This window comes from Myotis lucifugus, unplaced genomic scaffold (assembly GCF_000147115.1).
Source record: "Myotis lucifugus unplaced genomic scaffold, Myoluc2.0 scaffold_117, whole genome shotgun sequence".
NCBI classification, from domain to species: Eukaryota; Metazoa; Chordata; class Mammalia; order Chiroptera; family Vespertilionidae; genus Myotis; species Myotis lucifugus.
The window spans coordinates 3,136,180-3,152,105 of NW_005871165.1; the positions used below are offsets into that span (position 1 = coordinate 3,136,180).

The 15,926-nt window shown below is 40.1% G+C and overlaps 1 protein-coding gene across 10 annotated transcripts in view; it reads right to left on the minus strand.

The window, feature by feature from the left end:
• The window catches only part of USP28 (ubiquitin specific peptidase 28), a 35,458-nt gene extending 21,760 nt beyond the window's left edge, over positions 1–13,698 (minus strand). For 4 of the 10 annotated variants that reach the window (XM_023757906.1, XM_023757905.1, XM_023757903.1 and 1 more), the window contains exons 1-7: positions 13,613–13,698; positions 12,523–12,660; positions 11,588–11,661; positions 9,921–10,000; positions 8,133–8,281; positions 6,240–6,367; positions 2,219–2,314 (exon numbers count right to left, since the gene is read on the minus strand). In XM_023757906.1, the coding sequence (XP_023613674.1) occupies positions 2,219–2,314; positions 6,240–6,367; positions 8,133–8,281; positions 9,921–10,000; positions 11,588–11,661; positions 12,523–12,645 (650 nt within the window). In that variant the 5' untranslated portion in view covers positions 12,646–12,660; positions 13,613–13,698. Of the gene's footprint in view, positions 1–2,218; positions 2,315–6,239; positions 6,368–7,791; positions 7,869–8,132; positions 8,282–9,708; positions 9,725–9,920; positions 10,001–11,587; positions 11,662–12,522; positions 12,661–13,612 lie in introns of those variants that run through there. The other 6 variants (XM_023757913.1, XM_023757912.1, XM_023757904.1 and 3 more) reach the window with 4 other exon arrangements.
• Positions 13,699–15,926: the final 2,228 nt, after the last annotated feature.

Genomic DNA, 15,926 nt, shown 5'->3' on the forward strand with positions numbered 1-15,926 from the left:
ACAATGGTACTCTATTGGCCATGTCTGTCTTATATTTTGAGGCTTGCTGACAAAAGATCTGTTGTGGTGTGAAGAGTTGATGGAAAGGCTATTTCTAAACACTACACAATATTTAACACATTATTCAAACAGTCTGTAGGGCAAAAATCTCTAACTACAAAAGTAAAAATTCGTAACAATCTAAACTTTTATACCTGGCAGAAAATATTACAAATGGGCTTCTAACCAAAGTCATGCCAGTATGTTTTTTCTTGATATCATATCACATTTAGGCTCTGAACATAAAAGTAAATGCTATTTCTTAAAGGAAAATAGTACTGGTAATATACCAGTACTCAAATCTGAAAATAATGCTGGTGAACTAGTACCCAGGGGTTTTTTCTTTGCTGCCCTTTAGATCAACCACTTAGCAATTATTAGGAAAAAATGAAAGAAAGTTGGAAATGGTAAGTAGGTATTTAGGTATTGATAAAGGTCAGAGTTTAAGAAAACTGGCAAATCTTTTTTTTTTTGCAGAGTCCTAAGTACCCTATTATTCATACACTCAAAAACAGCAGAGGCGCCCTAACCAGTTTGGCTCAATGGATAGAGCGTCGGCCTGCAGACTGAAGGGTTCCAGGTTTGATTCCAGTCAAGGGCATGTACCTTGGTTGTGGGCACATCCCCAGTAGGGGGTGTGCAGGAGGCAGCTGATCGATGTTTCTCTCTCATCGATGTTTCTAACTCTCTATCCCTCTCCCTTCCTCTCTGTAAAAAATCAATAAAATATATATTTTTTAAAAAAACAGCATAGGCCAGGCATAAATTATTAAAAATTTCTTTGGGATTAGAAAATAATAAATACCTGAAATATGTAACCAAAATAACAAATTATTTTAATAATACCCAATATTCTGCCATTACTAGCATATGTTAGAGTCATTAAAGAAATTTACTTTAATGAATTCTACAGTTCAATATAGTAGACAAAGTTTAAATGGTACAATAATTAAATTGACTGATTGATACAGGTAAACTCTGTAATACTGAGATTCTATTTACAAAGGATAGAGTCACTTCACATTTTTCTACTCTGAATAAAGTGAGAGGTAGGGGGAAGAAAGGGGTATAGAACTAGGAAGAAGGAAAATTGTCTGCTTCTATATTTAGAAGGACATTATGAAATGAAAACACTAGTGGAAAATATGTACAGACCAATCAAAGTCAACCACATCAGAGCGTATGCAGTGTTGCCTCTCAGGAAAATTAATGACCTAGCAATAGAGTGGGTAGAGATGGGGTGGTGATAGCAGCAAAATTGTTAAGCAGATAAAGGGGGAAAGCCACTCACATTGTATGGGATTCTTTCTGAAATGCTAAATCAATGGGTTCTATCTTGACTAAAAAGAAATTACATTGACTCCCCCTTAGGAAGTCATAGGGGTGATTCCACAGAATAATGTAAACAAACAAAAAGGACTGAATCCTCTATAAGACAAAGGACTTTGTCCGTGTCAGAATATTAGACCTTTTAATCAGTTAGCCCTACTCTAGGTAGAGCAGCATTGTTTTTTGTTTTCACCTTCCCCAGACATTCAGAAACTGCTTTCCCAAGACAACGGGAGAGGAGCACGACGACATAACCTCTCTCGTGTTTGTGAAAAAGACGGCAAGGACAGTGGAAAACAGTAAAGGGCTATAAAATCAGAATGTGGAGCCTCTGAAATACACTGCCAATAACTGTGCGGCCCAGGGTCACTTAAGTCCCCTGGGACTACTGTTTGCCCATGGATACTCTTAGCTCATCTTGAAAACTGCTTCACCCTTAGGGGAAAAAATTCTTATTTTATAAATACACTAGTTAATACTTAAACTCTGAATTTATCTATCTATCTATCTATATATAAAAGTCTAAGCGACCATTATGACTGGTCAACCAAACGACCAGTTGCTATGATGTGCACTGACCACCAGGGGGCAGACGCTCAATGCAGGAGCTGCCCCCTGGTGGTCAGTGTGCTCCCACAGCCAACCTCCCACGGCCAGCCAAACTTTTGCAGTCCCCCCCAGCCAGTCCTGATCAGGACTGGGCAAGACAACCCCGATCACCGGCCAGGCCAAGAGACCCCACCTGTGCATGAATTTGTGCACTGGGCTTCTAGTTTTTAAATATAAACAAATTATCTGATTTTAATGTTCTACTCCTATATTTATAAGCACAGAGTTATCCATAACTTACCTTTCCAGTTTTTGCTGCAGGACTTTCACTTCCTCCTTCAACTTTCGAATACTCTCTCTCTTACTTCGAATAAGCTCTTTGCTTCTGTACATGTATCTAAGCAAATAAGCCCAAAATCACAATTTATATTTAAGAACATTAATAACACAAAATCTCAGCAAACTAGGGATACAAGGAAACTTCCTCAATTAGACAAAGGGGATCTATGAAAACACACAGTTAACATCGCAACACTTAATGGTTAAGACTACTGAAAGCATTCCCTCTGGAGGCATAGCCTGGAGGCAATGAGGTAAAAAACACACAATTATAATAAAATTAAACATGAATTTAGGGATAAACAATTAGATATGTGCAAGACCTGTACACTAAAAATTATGTAACACTGTTAAGAGAAATTCACAAAAAAATTAAATAAATGGAGCTATACTATGTTCATGGATTGAAGAACTAAAAATTGTTGTCAATTTCCCCAAACTGATCTATAGACTCAATACAATCTCAATCAAAATCCCAATCACTGACAAGCTGATTCTAATATTTATATAGAAATGCAAAGGATGCATAACTTGTGGACACAGACAATGGGTGGTGAGGGCCTGGGGTGGAGGGGGGGATGAGGATGGGAGCAGGCTGGAAGAGGTTAATGGGAGGAAAAGAAGGGCCTATGTAATACTTTCAACAATAAAGATTAAAAGGAAAAAGAAAAAAAAGAAAGAAATGCACAGTTACCAGGATAACCAAAACAATTTGAAAAAAGAAAAAGTTTGAGAACTTATACTGAGGTCAAGATTTATATAATAAAACCATAGTAATCGAGACAATGTGGACCTGACATAAGATTAGGCAATAGACAGAACTGAGACTCCAGAAATAGACCCACAAATATAAATTTAATTAATTCTGACAGAGTATCAAGGTAGTTCAATGAGGGAAAGGAGTGTCTTTTCAACAAATGGTGCTAGAATAATTGGACACCCACATGCCATCTTTCCCCTCTTATTAAAAAAAAACAACCAAAAATCTTTCTCTCACACTATATACAAATATAAACTCTAAAAGAGTCATAAACATGAATTTAAGAGTTAAAATTACAAATTTTCAGAAAGGAAAAAAAAAGAAAATCTTTGTGACCTTTGGTTTGGCAAAGATTTTTTTATTAAAACATAAAAAGCACAAACTATTAAAGAAAAACTGATACATTACACTTCATCAAAACTAAAATTCCCGCTCTTCTAAAAACACTGGAAGAAAATGGAAGAGGCAAGCGAACGGGAAATATTTGGATTTGAATCTAAAATATATTTTTAAAAAACCCTTAAAACTCAGTACGAACACAACAACTCAGTTAAGGAAGTGGACAAGAGGTTTGAACAGACACTTCACAAAAGAAAATATACAAATGTCCATCAATTAAGTACATAAAAAGATGCTCAACATCATTAGTTATCAGGGAAATATAAATTTTAAATAATATGATATCCCTACAAACCCACTATAATGGCTAACTTTAATTCCACATATTGGTGAGGATTTGAAGCAAATGGAGCTGGTAGAAATGCAAAATTGTACAGCCACGTTAGAAAATAGCTGGGAGACCGAAAAGATGGCAACCGGCAAGAAGGCAGCAGGGGAGAGTATGTGAGAGAGTGAGGGAGCGATAGAAGAGTGTGTGGATGTGTGTTAGCTAGATCCTGCGGGTCTTCCTGGGGGGCTGGCGGACCGAGCAGTCTTAGACTGCGAAACCCCGCTGCCACTGCCACGGGGTTGGCCAGTGCTTGCACAGAAACCAGGCCATCTTGAAGGGCAGAACTGCTTGCGACTAGGATGCGAGTCTCACCACCACCCAGTCTGGCCTCAGACGCAAACTGGGACCCTACAGCCACTTGGGACAAAGTCCTGCTACCACAGCAGCAGACCCACAGACACCAAGACTACAGACATCCAGGCCGCAGATTTCTGAGAGTCACAGAGCCCAATGCCCTCCCTGCCAGCTCGCCGCAGCAGAACAGAACCTGCTAGACCCACGGTGCGCCAGCAAGCCTCCTGCCGACACAGGGCGGCTGTGCGACTTGACTTTGACTCTGGGCGCGTGCGCACATGGGAAACCTGTTTCCTGCAGCAGGCGAGCAGGCCTCCTGTCAGTGCAGGGCGCTGTGCTACCTGACTTTGACTCTGGGCGCAGACACAAGGGGAGTCTGTTTCCCTCAGCGCACGACACATGGAGGCTGTGCAACCCAGCCCCCCAAGCAGACCGGGGACCCTGATTCTCCGCGCCAGAGGCCACACTGCGCACCAGTGACTTGACTCTCGGCCAGCACACGCGGGGACTCTGTTTCTCACCGCATACGCACGGGAACCCTAAATTTCTTAGAAGAAGCCATAGGCAGCAAAATAGCAGACATGTCATAGCAATATCTTTACTGATACGGCTCCTAGGACAATGGAAACTAAGGAGAAAATAAACAAATGGGACTACATCAAATTAAAAAGCTTCTGCACAGCAAAAGAAACCATCAACAAAACAACAAGAAAGCCCACTGCATGGGAGAACATATTTGCCAATGTTCCCTCCAATAAGGGTTTAAACTCCAAAATTTACAGGGAACTTATACAACTTAACAAAAGGAGGATAAACAATCCAATCAAAAAATGGGCAAAGAACCTAAATAGACACTTTTCAAAAGAGGACATACAGAAGGCCAAGAGACATATGAAAACATGCTCAAAGTCACTAATCATCCAAGAGATGCAAATCAAAACAACAACGAGGTTCCATCTCACACCTGCCAGAATGGCTATCATCAACAAACAGACAAGTGTTGGAGAGGATGTGGAGAAAAAGGAACCCTCCTGCACTGCTGGTGGGAATGCAGACTGGTGCAGCCACTGTGGAAAACAGTATGATAGTTCCCTCAGAAAACTAAAAATGGAACTCCCATTGGACCCAGTAATCCCACTTCTAGGAATATATCCCAAGAAACCAGAAACACCAATCAGAAAGGATATATGCACCCCTATGTTCATAGCAGCACAATTTACAATAGCTAAGATTTGGAAACAGCCTAAATGCCCATCAGCAGATGAGTGGATTAGAAAACTGTAGTACATCTACACAATGGAATACTACACTGGTGTATAAAAGAAGGAATTCTTACCATTTGGAACAGCATGGATGGAACTGGAGAGCATTATGCTAAGCGAAATAAGCCAGTCAGTGAAAGATAAATACCACATGACCTCACTCATTTGTGGAATATAGAGAACGTTACAAACTGATGACCAGAAATAGATACAGAGGCAAAGAAACATTGAACAGACTGTCAAACTACAGGGGGAAGGCAGGGGAGGGTTGGGGGGGAGGTAAGAGATCAACCGAAGGACTTGTGTGCATGCATATAAGCATAACCAATGGATGCAAGACACTGGGAGTCGGGGGGGGGGGGTGAGGGCATGTGCCAGGGGTAGGGCAGGCCAGGGGGAGGTCAATGGGGAAAAAAGGAGACATATGTACTACTATTTATAAAACTTTAAAAAATAAAATTTTAAAAAAATAGTTGAAAATTTTCTTATAAAGTTAAACATACACTTTTCATACAACCCAGCAATCTCACTCCTGAATATTTTTACACAGAAGCACTAAAACCCACACCAAGACTTTTAAGTAAATGTTCACAGCAACTTTATTCATAATATCCTAAAAATGGATACATCTGAAATGCCCATCAATTGCTGAATAGAAAAAATACAGTGGTACATCCTTACAATGAATGAAATACTACTCAGTAATATTTAGGGAACAAATCACTGACACATGCAAGGAGAATCCTAAAATCATAATCATAAACCAGAGACCAGAAGCACCATTAGCATAGCCCTGAGAACTTCTTGGAAGTACAAACTCTTGGTTCCCAACCTAGATCACTGAATCCAAGCCTGCAGGTGATTCATATGCACAATATACTAGTATGGGCTCACTTCTGCTGCAATGTATCTTAAGACAATCAATCACAGAACTCACCTGTCCATATAAATAATCTGAGGAAACTCCAGCTTATTGTGAATTTTCTCTGGCTGACCAAGGGACTGATTGAACTCAAATCTTGAGAGTTCAAAGGTTAACACTGGAGGTAGTTTTGTAAACCAACACTATGTCAGGAGTAGAAATGTGAGAGAAACAAGTTATTTTCAGGAAATGGCAATAGCTAGATTTAAAATATCCCTCATAAATCTGTATTTTTGGTATAGAATTTATATTCAAATCAAACTCATTCTACACTCTTGTTTAATCTCAAATCCTAAAGGAAATGACCACTTAGAATCATGCCCTCATTGAAAATATGGTTAAACATTCCTCAATACTCCAGCTCAACTATTATCTCAGAAATAACCACCCTTAAATATGTGAATGCACAAGCACCTTTGCAATTTATTAAGTCATCAGTACTCAAAATAGATTCGAAACCTGAAGAAAATGGCAGCCTAACCAAAGAATTAGAAATTATAATCTAAGCAGCATATAAGGGGACAACTGTCTCCATGAATCTGCTAAAAAGACCAGTATGTGTGCATATATAATGCACTATTTATTTATAGTCTATTAACCATAACTTGAATCCCCTTTCTGTCTAGAAAGGAAACTTGAAGTAGCCTTAAGATAATGAGTTCTCAAGTTCCTGAGAAAATCTCTCAATTCCAATTTACAGACTTCTCCTAAGGGACCCAGACATATGAACCTACAATGTTACCTTGAGTTTCAAGAAAAGAAAGCCCTGACATTTAAAAATGATCTCAACTGTCACTGACCATAGATGAGGAAAAGCTAGAACAGGAAAGGCCTTTCTGTTCAATTCACCTGTAGGCCAGAGGTCTGTATGACAGCTTTAAAATATTCTCTTTACCAAAGGTACAAACAGCAGTCCCCTTCACATGCCCTCGTCGGGCCGAGGTGAATCCAGATAGCCTGTCTGACTACCTCAGGGCTAAATCTAAACAAGCATAATGATTTTCTTATATATATATAAAGTGTTCCCATCCTTGAATAAAGGTCTCCAGAGGGCTAAGTAACTGGTGAGCACCCCCTCTCTTTTGAAAGCACACCATCAGCACCATGCAGCTACTCACAATCAGGAACTGGTAACTTCCTTGAAAAGCTAGGGAAGCAGTTCCTCTCTCCAGATCCTAGCCCTGCCCTACCTACCGCTAATGCACTTTGACAAGGCTCATGCTATGCTCCCTATTTTAACTCAAGAAAGCTTTCCTTCCTCCTATAGTAATTATTGAGTTGGACTCATCATATAAGCCATAATTTTGTCTCAAAATGGATGATGAGAAGAGAATAATCCAAGCTGTGTGGTACTGACAATAATGCTACTACAAATGCAACTCATTAATTCTTAACCCAGCTGAAGTCTTGAGATATTAATTACCCTTGTTCTCCCTTTAATGTCCCCATTTCTTTCCAACCCACAAAAATAAATAAATGCAAAATTTAAAAAAAATTAAAGTAAAGGCAGAAGTTACAATGGAAAACAGTAAATACTATAATAGGGAAAATATTCTAAATGGCATACCATAGGAGTTAATCACTGTACTTTTACCCTCCGAAAATATGGAGGCAGTGCGCTCTCCCTACTCAGGTACAGGTAGGCTTCAACAGAAAGAGAGAAACTTGATCACACTTGAAATATCAGAAGCAGCAAACAACCTTATATGAGTAACTCAGACTCCAAATTCATACTTTTAGTAAAGAATTTATTTATCCAATAGTAAGACTCACCAACTCATATCAACTCATGAGAGATCTCAGACAAGTTTAAGTTTTGTTACATGTAAAGCTATGTGATGGGAAAAAAAGCTCAGTCCTATTTAACTGGCTTTGTGGTTGCTGCACCAAATAAAATACCCAACTCACCTCTTGTCCGTACTTCACTGAATGGTCGGAAGGAAGCAGCTCAATGTCACCCTCCACCATGGCCCCTTCCAAACATTCGTCTAAGTTGTGATAGCCATTTACCTGAAGGGGATACTGGCCGAAGGTCTCATTGTTACAAAAGGGCTTTCCTAGACAAAGAAACAGATTGATTTTTAAAAGACATCACTAGCATAGCATAATCTAAAGCCCTTTTTTCTGGTACCAGAGGCAATGTCTTCTTAATTCAGCAACATCCTGACAACTGATCTGTAGTGCATTTAAGCCTGTGTGGCAACCGCTAATGAACCAGTGGATCCAGGCCCAGACCATTGGCAACTGCTAACACTGCAAAAAGAAACGCAAGCAGACAGTAAATGCCTCCTGACCAAGACTATCCCATGACCTGTGAATGTGTCTTGCCTAAAAAAGCCTTACCCAGCCCAGCTGGTGTGGCTCAGTAGCTGAACGTCGACCTATGAACCAGGAGGTCACGGTTCCATTCCCAGTCAGGGCACATGCCCAGGTTGCGGGCTCGATCCCTAGTAAGGGAAGTGCATGAAGCAGCCGACCAATGATTCTCTCTCATCACTGATGTTTCTATCCCTCTCTCCCTCTCCCTTCCTCTCTGAAATAAACAAAAATATATTTTTGGGGGGGAAAAAAACCTTACCTGAATCCAGTCAAAGTCTAGATCCAACTACTAATTTATATCATGGATATGCAAGCAGCAAAATTTCAGAGTGTGGGAAATACAAATACTAGAGAACAAACAAACCGCTTTCTTAAAAACCAAAACAAAACAAAAAACATTTCAAGGAAAATAGATTGAAGAAGAATCTACAGATTTTGAAAAGAGGCTTAAAAGACATATCAACGAATCATAAACGCACCACATTCGGATCCTAATTAAGAGAAACTGTACTAATAAAAATAAACACTCTAGCTCCATATATAACTATACAAGTTAACAATTTGAACACTGACTAGATATTTGATATAAGAAATGCTATTTTTTGGTGTGAAAGTGATATTGGATTGTTTTAAGAAGAATGTCAGAGGGATAAGCGTAGACAGGGGTTACATGGAGAACGATTGGCCATAGGCTAATGGTTGCTGAGTTTATGGAGGTTTTTATATTGGTCTATTTCTATGTGTTCAAAATTCTCTATAGTTGAAAAAAAGAAAAAAAACCTCATGTAGCCAACATGAAGCTTCTATAGTAGACAAACATTTCTGGCAGTCTAACACAATAAAATCTTTTGAGATTAGATATTACATTTGAAAGAACAGAAAATTGAGTAGCATCACTGTGTATCTAAAATTAATACTAGATTTGGGTAGTACAAATATTACACAATTTAATATAACATCTCTGAGATAATGATCAGGCCCATCTTTTTAAATTTTTTATTGATTGATGAGAAAGAGAGGGGTTGGGGGAGAGAGAGAGAGAGAGAGATCAATTTGTTGTTCCACTTATTTATGCATTCATTAGTTGAGTCTTGTATATGCCCTGACCAGGGGTCAAACCCACAACCTTGGTGTATGGAGATGACATTCTAACCAACAGAGCTACCTGACTGGGCCCATCTTATAGATGAAGACACCGAGGATCCAGGACCTCACATAATTTGTTCACAGTTATACAGCTTCTAAGAGGCAGAACCAACATTCAGACCTGCATTTGTCTGATTCCCAAGCCTTTTCACTACACTGCCTCCCCAAATTGTCACAGTAATATAGAATTGGTCACAGGACTAGCATTAACAGTTACAGCAGAGAATTTACCTTCACGAACCCCTTCAGTGAGGAAAGTACCGTAGAATAGCTGCACCATTGGATTTTCAGATTTTTTCTTGGGATTGCTGCTTTTAAAAAAAGGAGACAACTTGGTATCATTTGGATCAGATAAGCACTACACTAAACCCAACCATCATTCAAAAGCAAAAACACTACCTTTTCATTTAAACAAAGAGCCAGGTATGGTCTAAAATAAGTAATAGATTATTTCAGTCCACACATTCACTGGACAAGTAAATGCTAAAATCTGAAAGCACAAGGACAATAAGGCCTGATCCCTGGCTGAAAGCCTAATACATGTATCTGTATACATTCGATACATACATAAGAGATATAGATATAGCTCTCCAAGGTATACAGGGTATAAAAGTAGTATGAACCTTCTTGTGCAGTTCCACAAATAAACAGAAAAAGTTTTCCCAGTGGCATGATAGTCAAGGAATGAAAACACAGTTGACCCTTGAACAATGAGGACGTTAGGGACTAAGTTGAAAATCCATGTATAATTTTGACTCTTCCAAAACTTAACTACTTATAACCTACTGTTGACCTTAAGCTTTACCAGTAACATAAACAGTTGATTAACACACATTTTGTATGTTATGTATTACTGTATTTTCATAATAAAATAAGCTAAAGAAAAGGAAATGTTAAGAAAACTATAAAAGAAAATAATACACTATTTTCCACATTCATGACATACCTAACTTTTTCTTAATTTTTTTTTATATATCTAGGCTATATGGTTCATCTCAAGCTTTTTCAAATTGTCGCAAATCTCCAAAAATGTTTTCTAGTATATTCATTGAAAAAAAATTCATGTATATATGGATATGCACAGTTCAACCCCATGTTGTTCTAAGGTCAACTGTAGTTTATATCTACAAGCCTACCTTAAATTGTTAATTATGTACATTTCCATTTGCAAAGCTGTTTAATGATATACATTTCTTCTACCCAAAGTTATGACAATTTAGAAAGCAAATTCCTCAGCATCTATATTGGGTGAGGGACATTTGTATCTTTGCCCTGAATTTCACTTCTGCCAATGACTGACATGTCTAAAAGCTGTTCTCTAACAGTCTACACAGATTACACCAGTTGTCTTAGATCAAATTTAATGATCTATATTATTCCACCATGTTCACATCTACGATTTAACCTTTTAACACATTTTACAGCACAGGCTATGGCTGTAACAAAGTTAATAATTATGGCCCGTTTAGTAAAAAAATTGTGGGTTAATATGATTATCTATATCCTCAAAGAGAAAAACCAAAGGCAATGGGGATGCATAATGACAAATATGAGTGGCTACCCCATGAAGTTTGGTAAAAACCAGAATTTCTTTTCTTTCTTTTTTTTTCCTATTGATTTCAGAGAGGAAGGGAGAGGGAGATAGAAACATCAATGATGAGATAGAATCATTGATCAACTGCCTCCCACATGTCGCCTAGTGGGGATTGAGCCTGCAATCTGACCTCATGGAATCAAACCATGACCTCATGGTTCATAGGTCAACACTCAACCCTGAACCACACTAGTTGGGCAAAACCAGCAATTTTTACTTAAGATGAGGATTGTTCGCCCTTATCATGATTCTCACTGGACCACTGTGAGCAGGAAGGATGTACAAACGGATCTTCGACACTCACTTAGCATTAACAGCGAGCTGGAATGCATCCTCCAGCCAATCCAGAAGCTTGTGTGTGAATTCACTCACATCTTGCTGTAAGAAAGGTAACAAATTGCATACGAGTTAGACCCCACACTATACTTAGGGAAACAAACATTTACTTTATCCCACCAATCACTACGATTCTATTACCATGTAAAGATTTCTATTTTAAGGCCACCTATCAAGAAGGTACATGGAACACTGGGACCAGCTACCAAAGGTGCAACAGAAGGCACACTAGGCAGCCTCTAAGTTGTGGCTAAGAGGAAACTGGAACGCTGCCACTTCCAGCCACCTCTTTTTGTAACAAATAAACTAAATCTTCCAGTTAGGACTTTTTAAAAAGGTCCAAAGAACACACTGTAGTGCTTTAGAATTTATGAGATCTGAATGGAGAAAGAAAACTTTTGTAAAATGTTTCGAGATTTTGCAGAACTGTAGGACTTTTAGAGAAAAAAATTACTTTTATGAGGAAGGAGCTGCACTAATAATGACAGCTTTGTTTCCTAATAGGAGGTGGGGAAAAGAAGTTACTAATATTCAGAAGATTGCTCAGAGTTGCTGAACTCAGGGTTAAACGGTCTGCACCCCAGCAAACATGTAGACAAAGGACTTTGTTTTTCTCAGTGACTCTTTGCTGCACTCACTGAGCTATTTTCCAATCTCCTCCTACTTCAACAGCTTCTTTATAATTGTTATTTCTACTACTACTTCTTCCTTTTAGAACTGCCAGCCTCCCCAGACAACACACCCTCTTTTTACCACCTGTTCCTTAGACATTATAAAGGGCAAAGGTAGGCACCCACAGTCCTGCTTACTCATGTTCATAGTTTATTACACGGTTAAAATAAACATTACAGTAATGTTAGGCATGATTTCAAACTCCACAGAGTTTGAGGGAAAACCTTGTACCTGCTGTTCCTCCGGTGATCGGAATGCTCCCTTTAAGAGATCGAGGGCTGCCGAAGGGTCTACAAATTTGCGATTTGATCCCATCATCAGAGCAAACAAATACTGAAGCTCTTGCATAAACATGATATTTCTCTTTTCCTGTAGAAAACACAGCAATGTGTACTCTTACAACCTCTTACTTGAAAAATGACAACATATAAAGAGAAAAGTTGTCAACGATCACTCCTTACATTTATATTTACCTAGATCTAGACCAGGGTAGGTCTCAAACTATGTTACAAGTACTCTGAAAAGTCTCTATAGGGGATTACCCTCAACTGAAAGAGTGTCTACGTAGAAGCAAGGGAGTTAATAGTGTAATTGTTTTCTGAAGCTGCCGTCCTCCCTCCTGTTAGGAAGATCTGTCTCCCAGGTGAAATCCTGGAAAGGGTCAGATCGCTGGCGAGAGGCTTCATCCTTCTCGTCTTCTTTGTTAATCCTCACCCAAGGATGTCTTTTTCATTTATTTTTAGAGAGAGAGTGGAAAGGAGGCAGGGAGGGGAGAAAGAGAAACATCGATGTGAGAGAGACACATCAATAGGTTGCCTCCTGCACCCACCCTGACTGGGGCCCAGGCTCGAACTTGCAACCCAGGTACTTGCCCTTGACCAGGAATTGAACCCTCGACCCTTTGGCTCAAGGGCCGATGCTCTAAACACTGAGCACACCAGCCAGGGCTAAAGCCTCTTCTGAGCCCAGACCGCCAGCACTAGGTTGCCTCCTCTGCATCACTAGGTCTGAGTGACTAATGCAGCGCACTGCTCACTGCTCACTGCCACAACAGAAGTGATTTCTGCATCTCCCCATGCTGAGGTCAGCAGGTAACTCACCACTTTCGTGGAACTGTTTTTCTAATTTTATTCCTACTTAACTTTACATTTTTGCAAACCCTTATTTCTTGTCACAAAGAAGGAAAAAGAGCCATTTGGAAGTGAAAACAATATTAGTACAAATCAAAGAGCATCACAGTTATCAGCTTCAGCCAAAAAATTAAAAGCTTTTGGAATTAAAGGAACTAAACAGTGAAGATTCCTCAAAAGCAACAACTTACGGTGTGACTGGGACAATTTTCCAGTACACTCTGTGGCAGGCTGTAGCTGAGAACAAGTCTTCGAAATGCAGGCAATTGAAAGAGAGACTGAAATGAAGAGAGAAATGGTTGATAGCCTTTCTTTCAAAATAACTGCAGCAAGAAAATACTGCTTTTATCTTAAAAGTATGTATAACTGTCCACATAGTAACTCTACTTCTATTACGTTGAAGGAAATAATAATGGCTATGTATAAAAATTGAGCTGAATGCTAATTCTTTTAGGAAAAAAAAAAACACAAACAAAAACTACCTGATGGCTAACAAGAGGAACAGATTAGATAAACTATAGTACATTTATATACTAGACTATTACGTAATCATTAAAATACTTTTGGAGAAAAATGTTTTCATAAAAATGGACTGTCACACAGCAGTGAAAATAAATGCTCAAGAGCCACATGAATTACCATAGATAAATCTCAGACATATGTTTTGAGTGAACAAAAGTTACAGAAAAATAAAGTGTTATATTGTTTATATTAAGTATAATCTATATATATAAAGAGCCAGCAATCGGGGCGGGCCGGCTGGCCAACCTCCCACCATCTCCTCCTCCCGACAGGCCTGGCCCGATCCACCGAATTCATGCACTGGGCCTCTACTTATATATAATAATACTACAGGTTGTTTAGGATTCATACATATATGGCTATATTTGAGGGGAAGGGAGGAGCTGACAGGATGGGAACAACAGGGACTCAATAGCCGAGAGGTTCATAACATTTATTTCTGAAGCTGGGTAGTGAGAACAGCAGTGTTTACCATTGTCCACTCATCATAGTATTATATTTAAAAAATTTTAACAACAGATACCTCTGGCTGGCAGAGTTAGGATGAAGGATTCTTTTCATTGTTTTGTAAACCATACATTTTTCTACTATGAGTATCTTTTGAAAGATAATGTTTTCCCAATCTGTCATGTGACTATGACTCCTCATCCCAGCACACTCCTCAAACAAAAGCCCCTGCAGTCTGCACCCTGGACTCCTAAAGCCGCGACCTGGGTGGACAACAGGTCCCTCCTCCCCTCCCTTGATCGCAGGCCTACTGGGACTCACCCGCTAGGGTGGGAGCACAGCTGGGCTGGGAATATCAGCCCTCTGCCTTCTCCTTCCTTCCACTTCGACTGCCTCCCTCACACACCTCCATTCCTCCCAGTTTCACTTTTGCTCTGCTCACCACCACGTAACCTTTTCCAGGACTTCGGTTCTACCACGATAAAACGGCTTTACACTTTGAGTCACATCACTCCACCTCCTCACCTTCACCAAAATCGGGCTTTACCCCATTGCTCTTAAAAACCACAAGAGGGCACTCCCATTTCCCAACACCTGCTTCTGCTGCATTCTTTGTACTACTTAATTACCTCCTCCTCCTCCAGTTTAGAAATTCGGAATCATCTTGGAATCCTTTCCCTTTCTTAACCAGCCACATTAACACAGAGAAGTGCCTGGACTGAGCCCCTGGGGTGCTGTATCCAACCACCTCCTCCAATCGCTGGCTGTGATCACACTCTCATCACTGCTCACCTGGATCACGGCACACAGCCTTCCTGCCTCCAGAATGTCCCCTGTACCAGTTCACTGCCAGCAGGTTCTTCCATCTTCCTAAAATGACCAAAATTAAGCTCCCAACTCACTGAAGACTATTCTCTGGTAATAGTTCTTACAATCCCAAGTCCTGTCATCCTACTAGGTAACTTCAGTCAACATTCAATCCATGGGACCTCCTGTCAGCTCTCCCTCAGAATAAATCAGGAATCCAACCTCTTCTCTACTCCCACGGCCACCAGCCTGGTCCAGGCCCATCACCTCGCACGTGGATGACTGCAGTAGTCGCCATAGGTTTCTTCACTGGTTCTTGTCCAATCCATCCATTCTCACAGTAGCCAGAGTGAGCCTTTAAAACTCGGGTCAGAGTTCATCACCTCTCTGCTCAGAACCCTCAGTGACTCCCATCTCACTCAGAATGAAAGACAAGTTACCTTTCCAATTTCATCCCTGAGGACTTCCCCTTCTGCCCCTAGCACTCCTGCCACTCGGGACTCCCAGGGTGCCCTGTTGCACACAGCAACCCCATGAACACACTCCCACCCTCAAGGCGTGCACCTTGGTTTCCCCCGAACCTGGAATACTCTCCCCGCTTCAGCTGCCTGGGCTCACTCCCCTTGGCATTGGCTCCAAATCCTCAATCTCCTCAGCCTACAATCACCGGTTTACACTGAAACCTGCTTCGGTCTCTTCCTTGCAGCAACTGGCAATCTCCCTTTCACC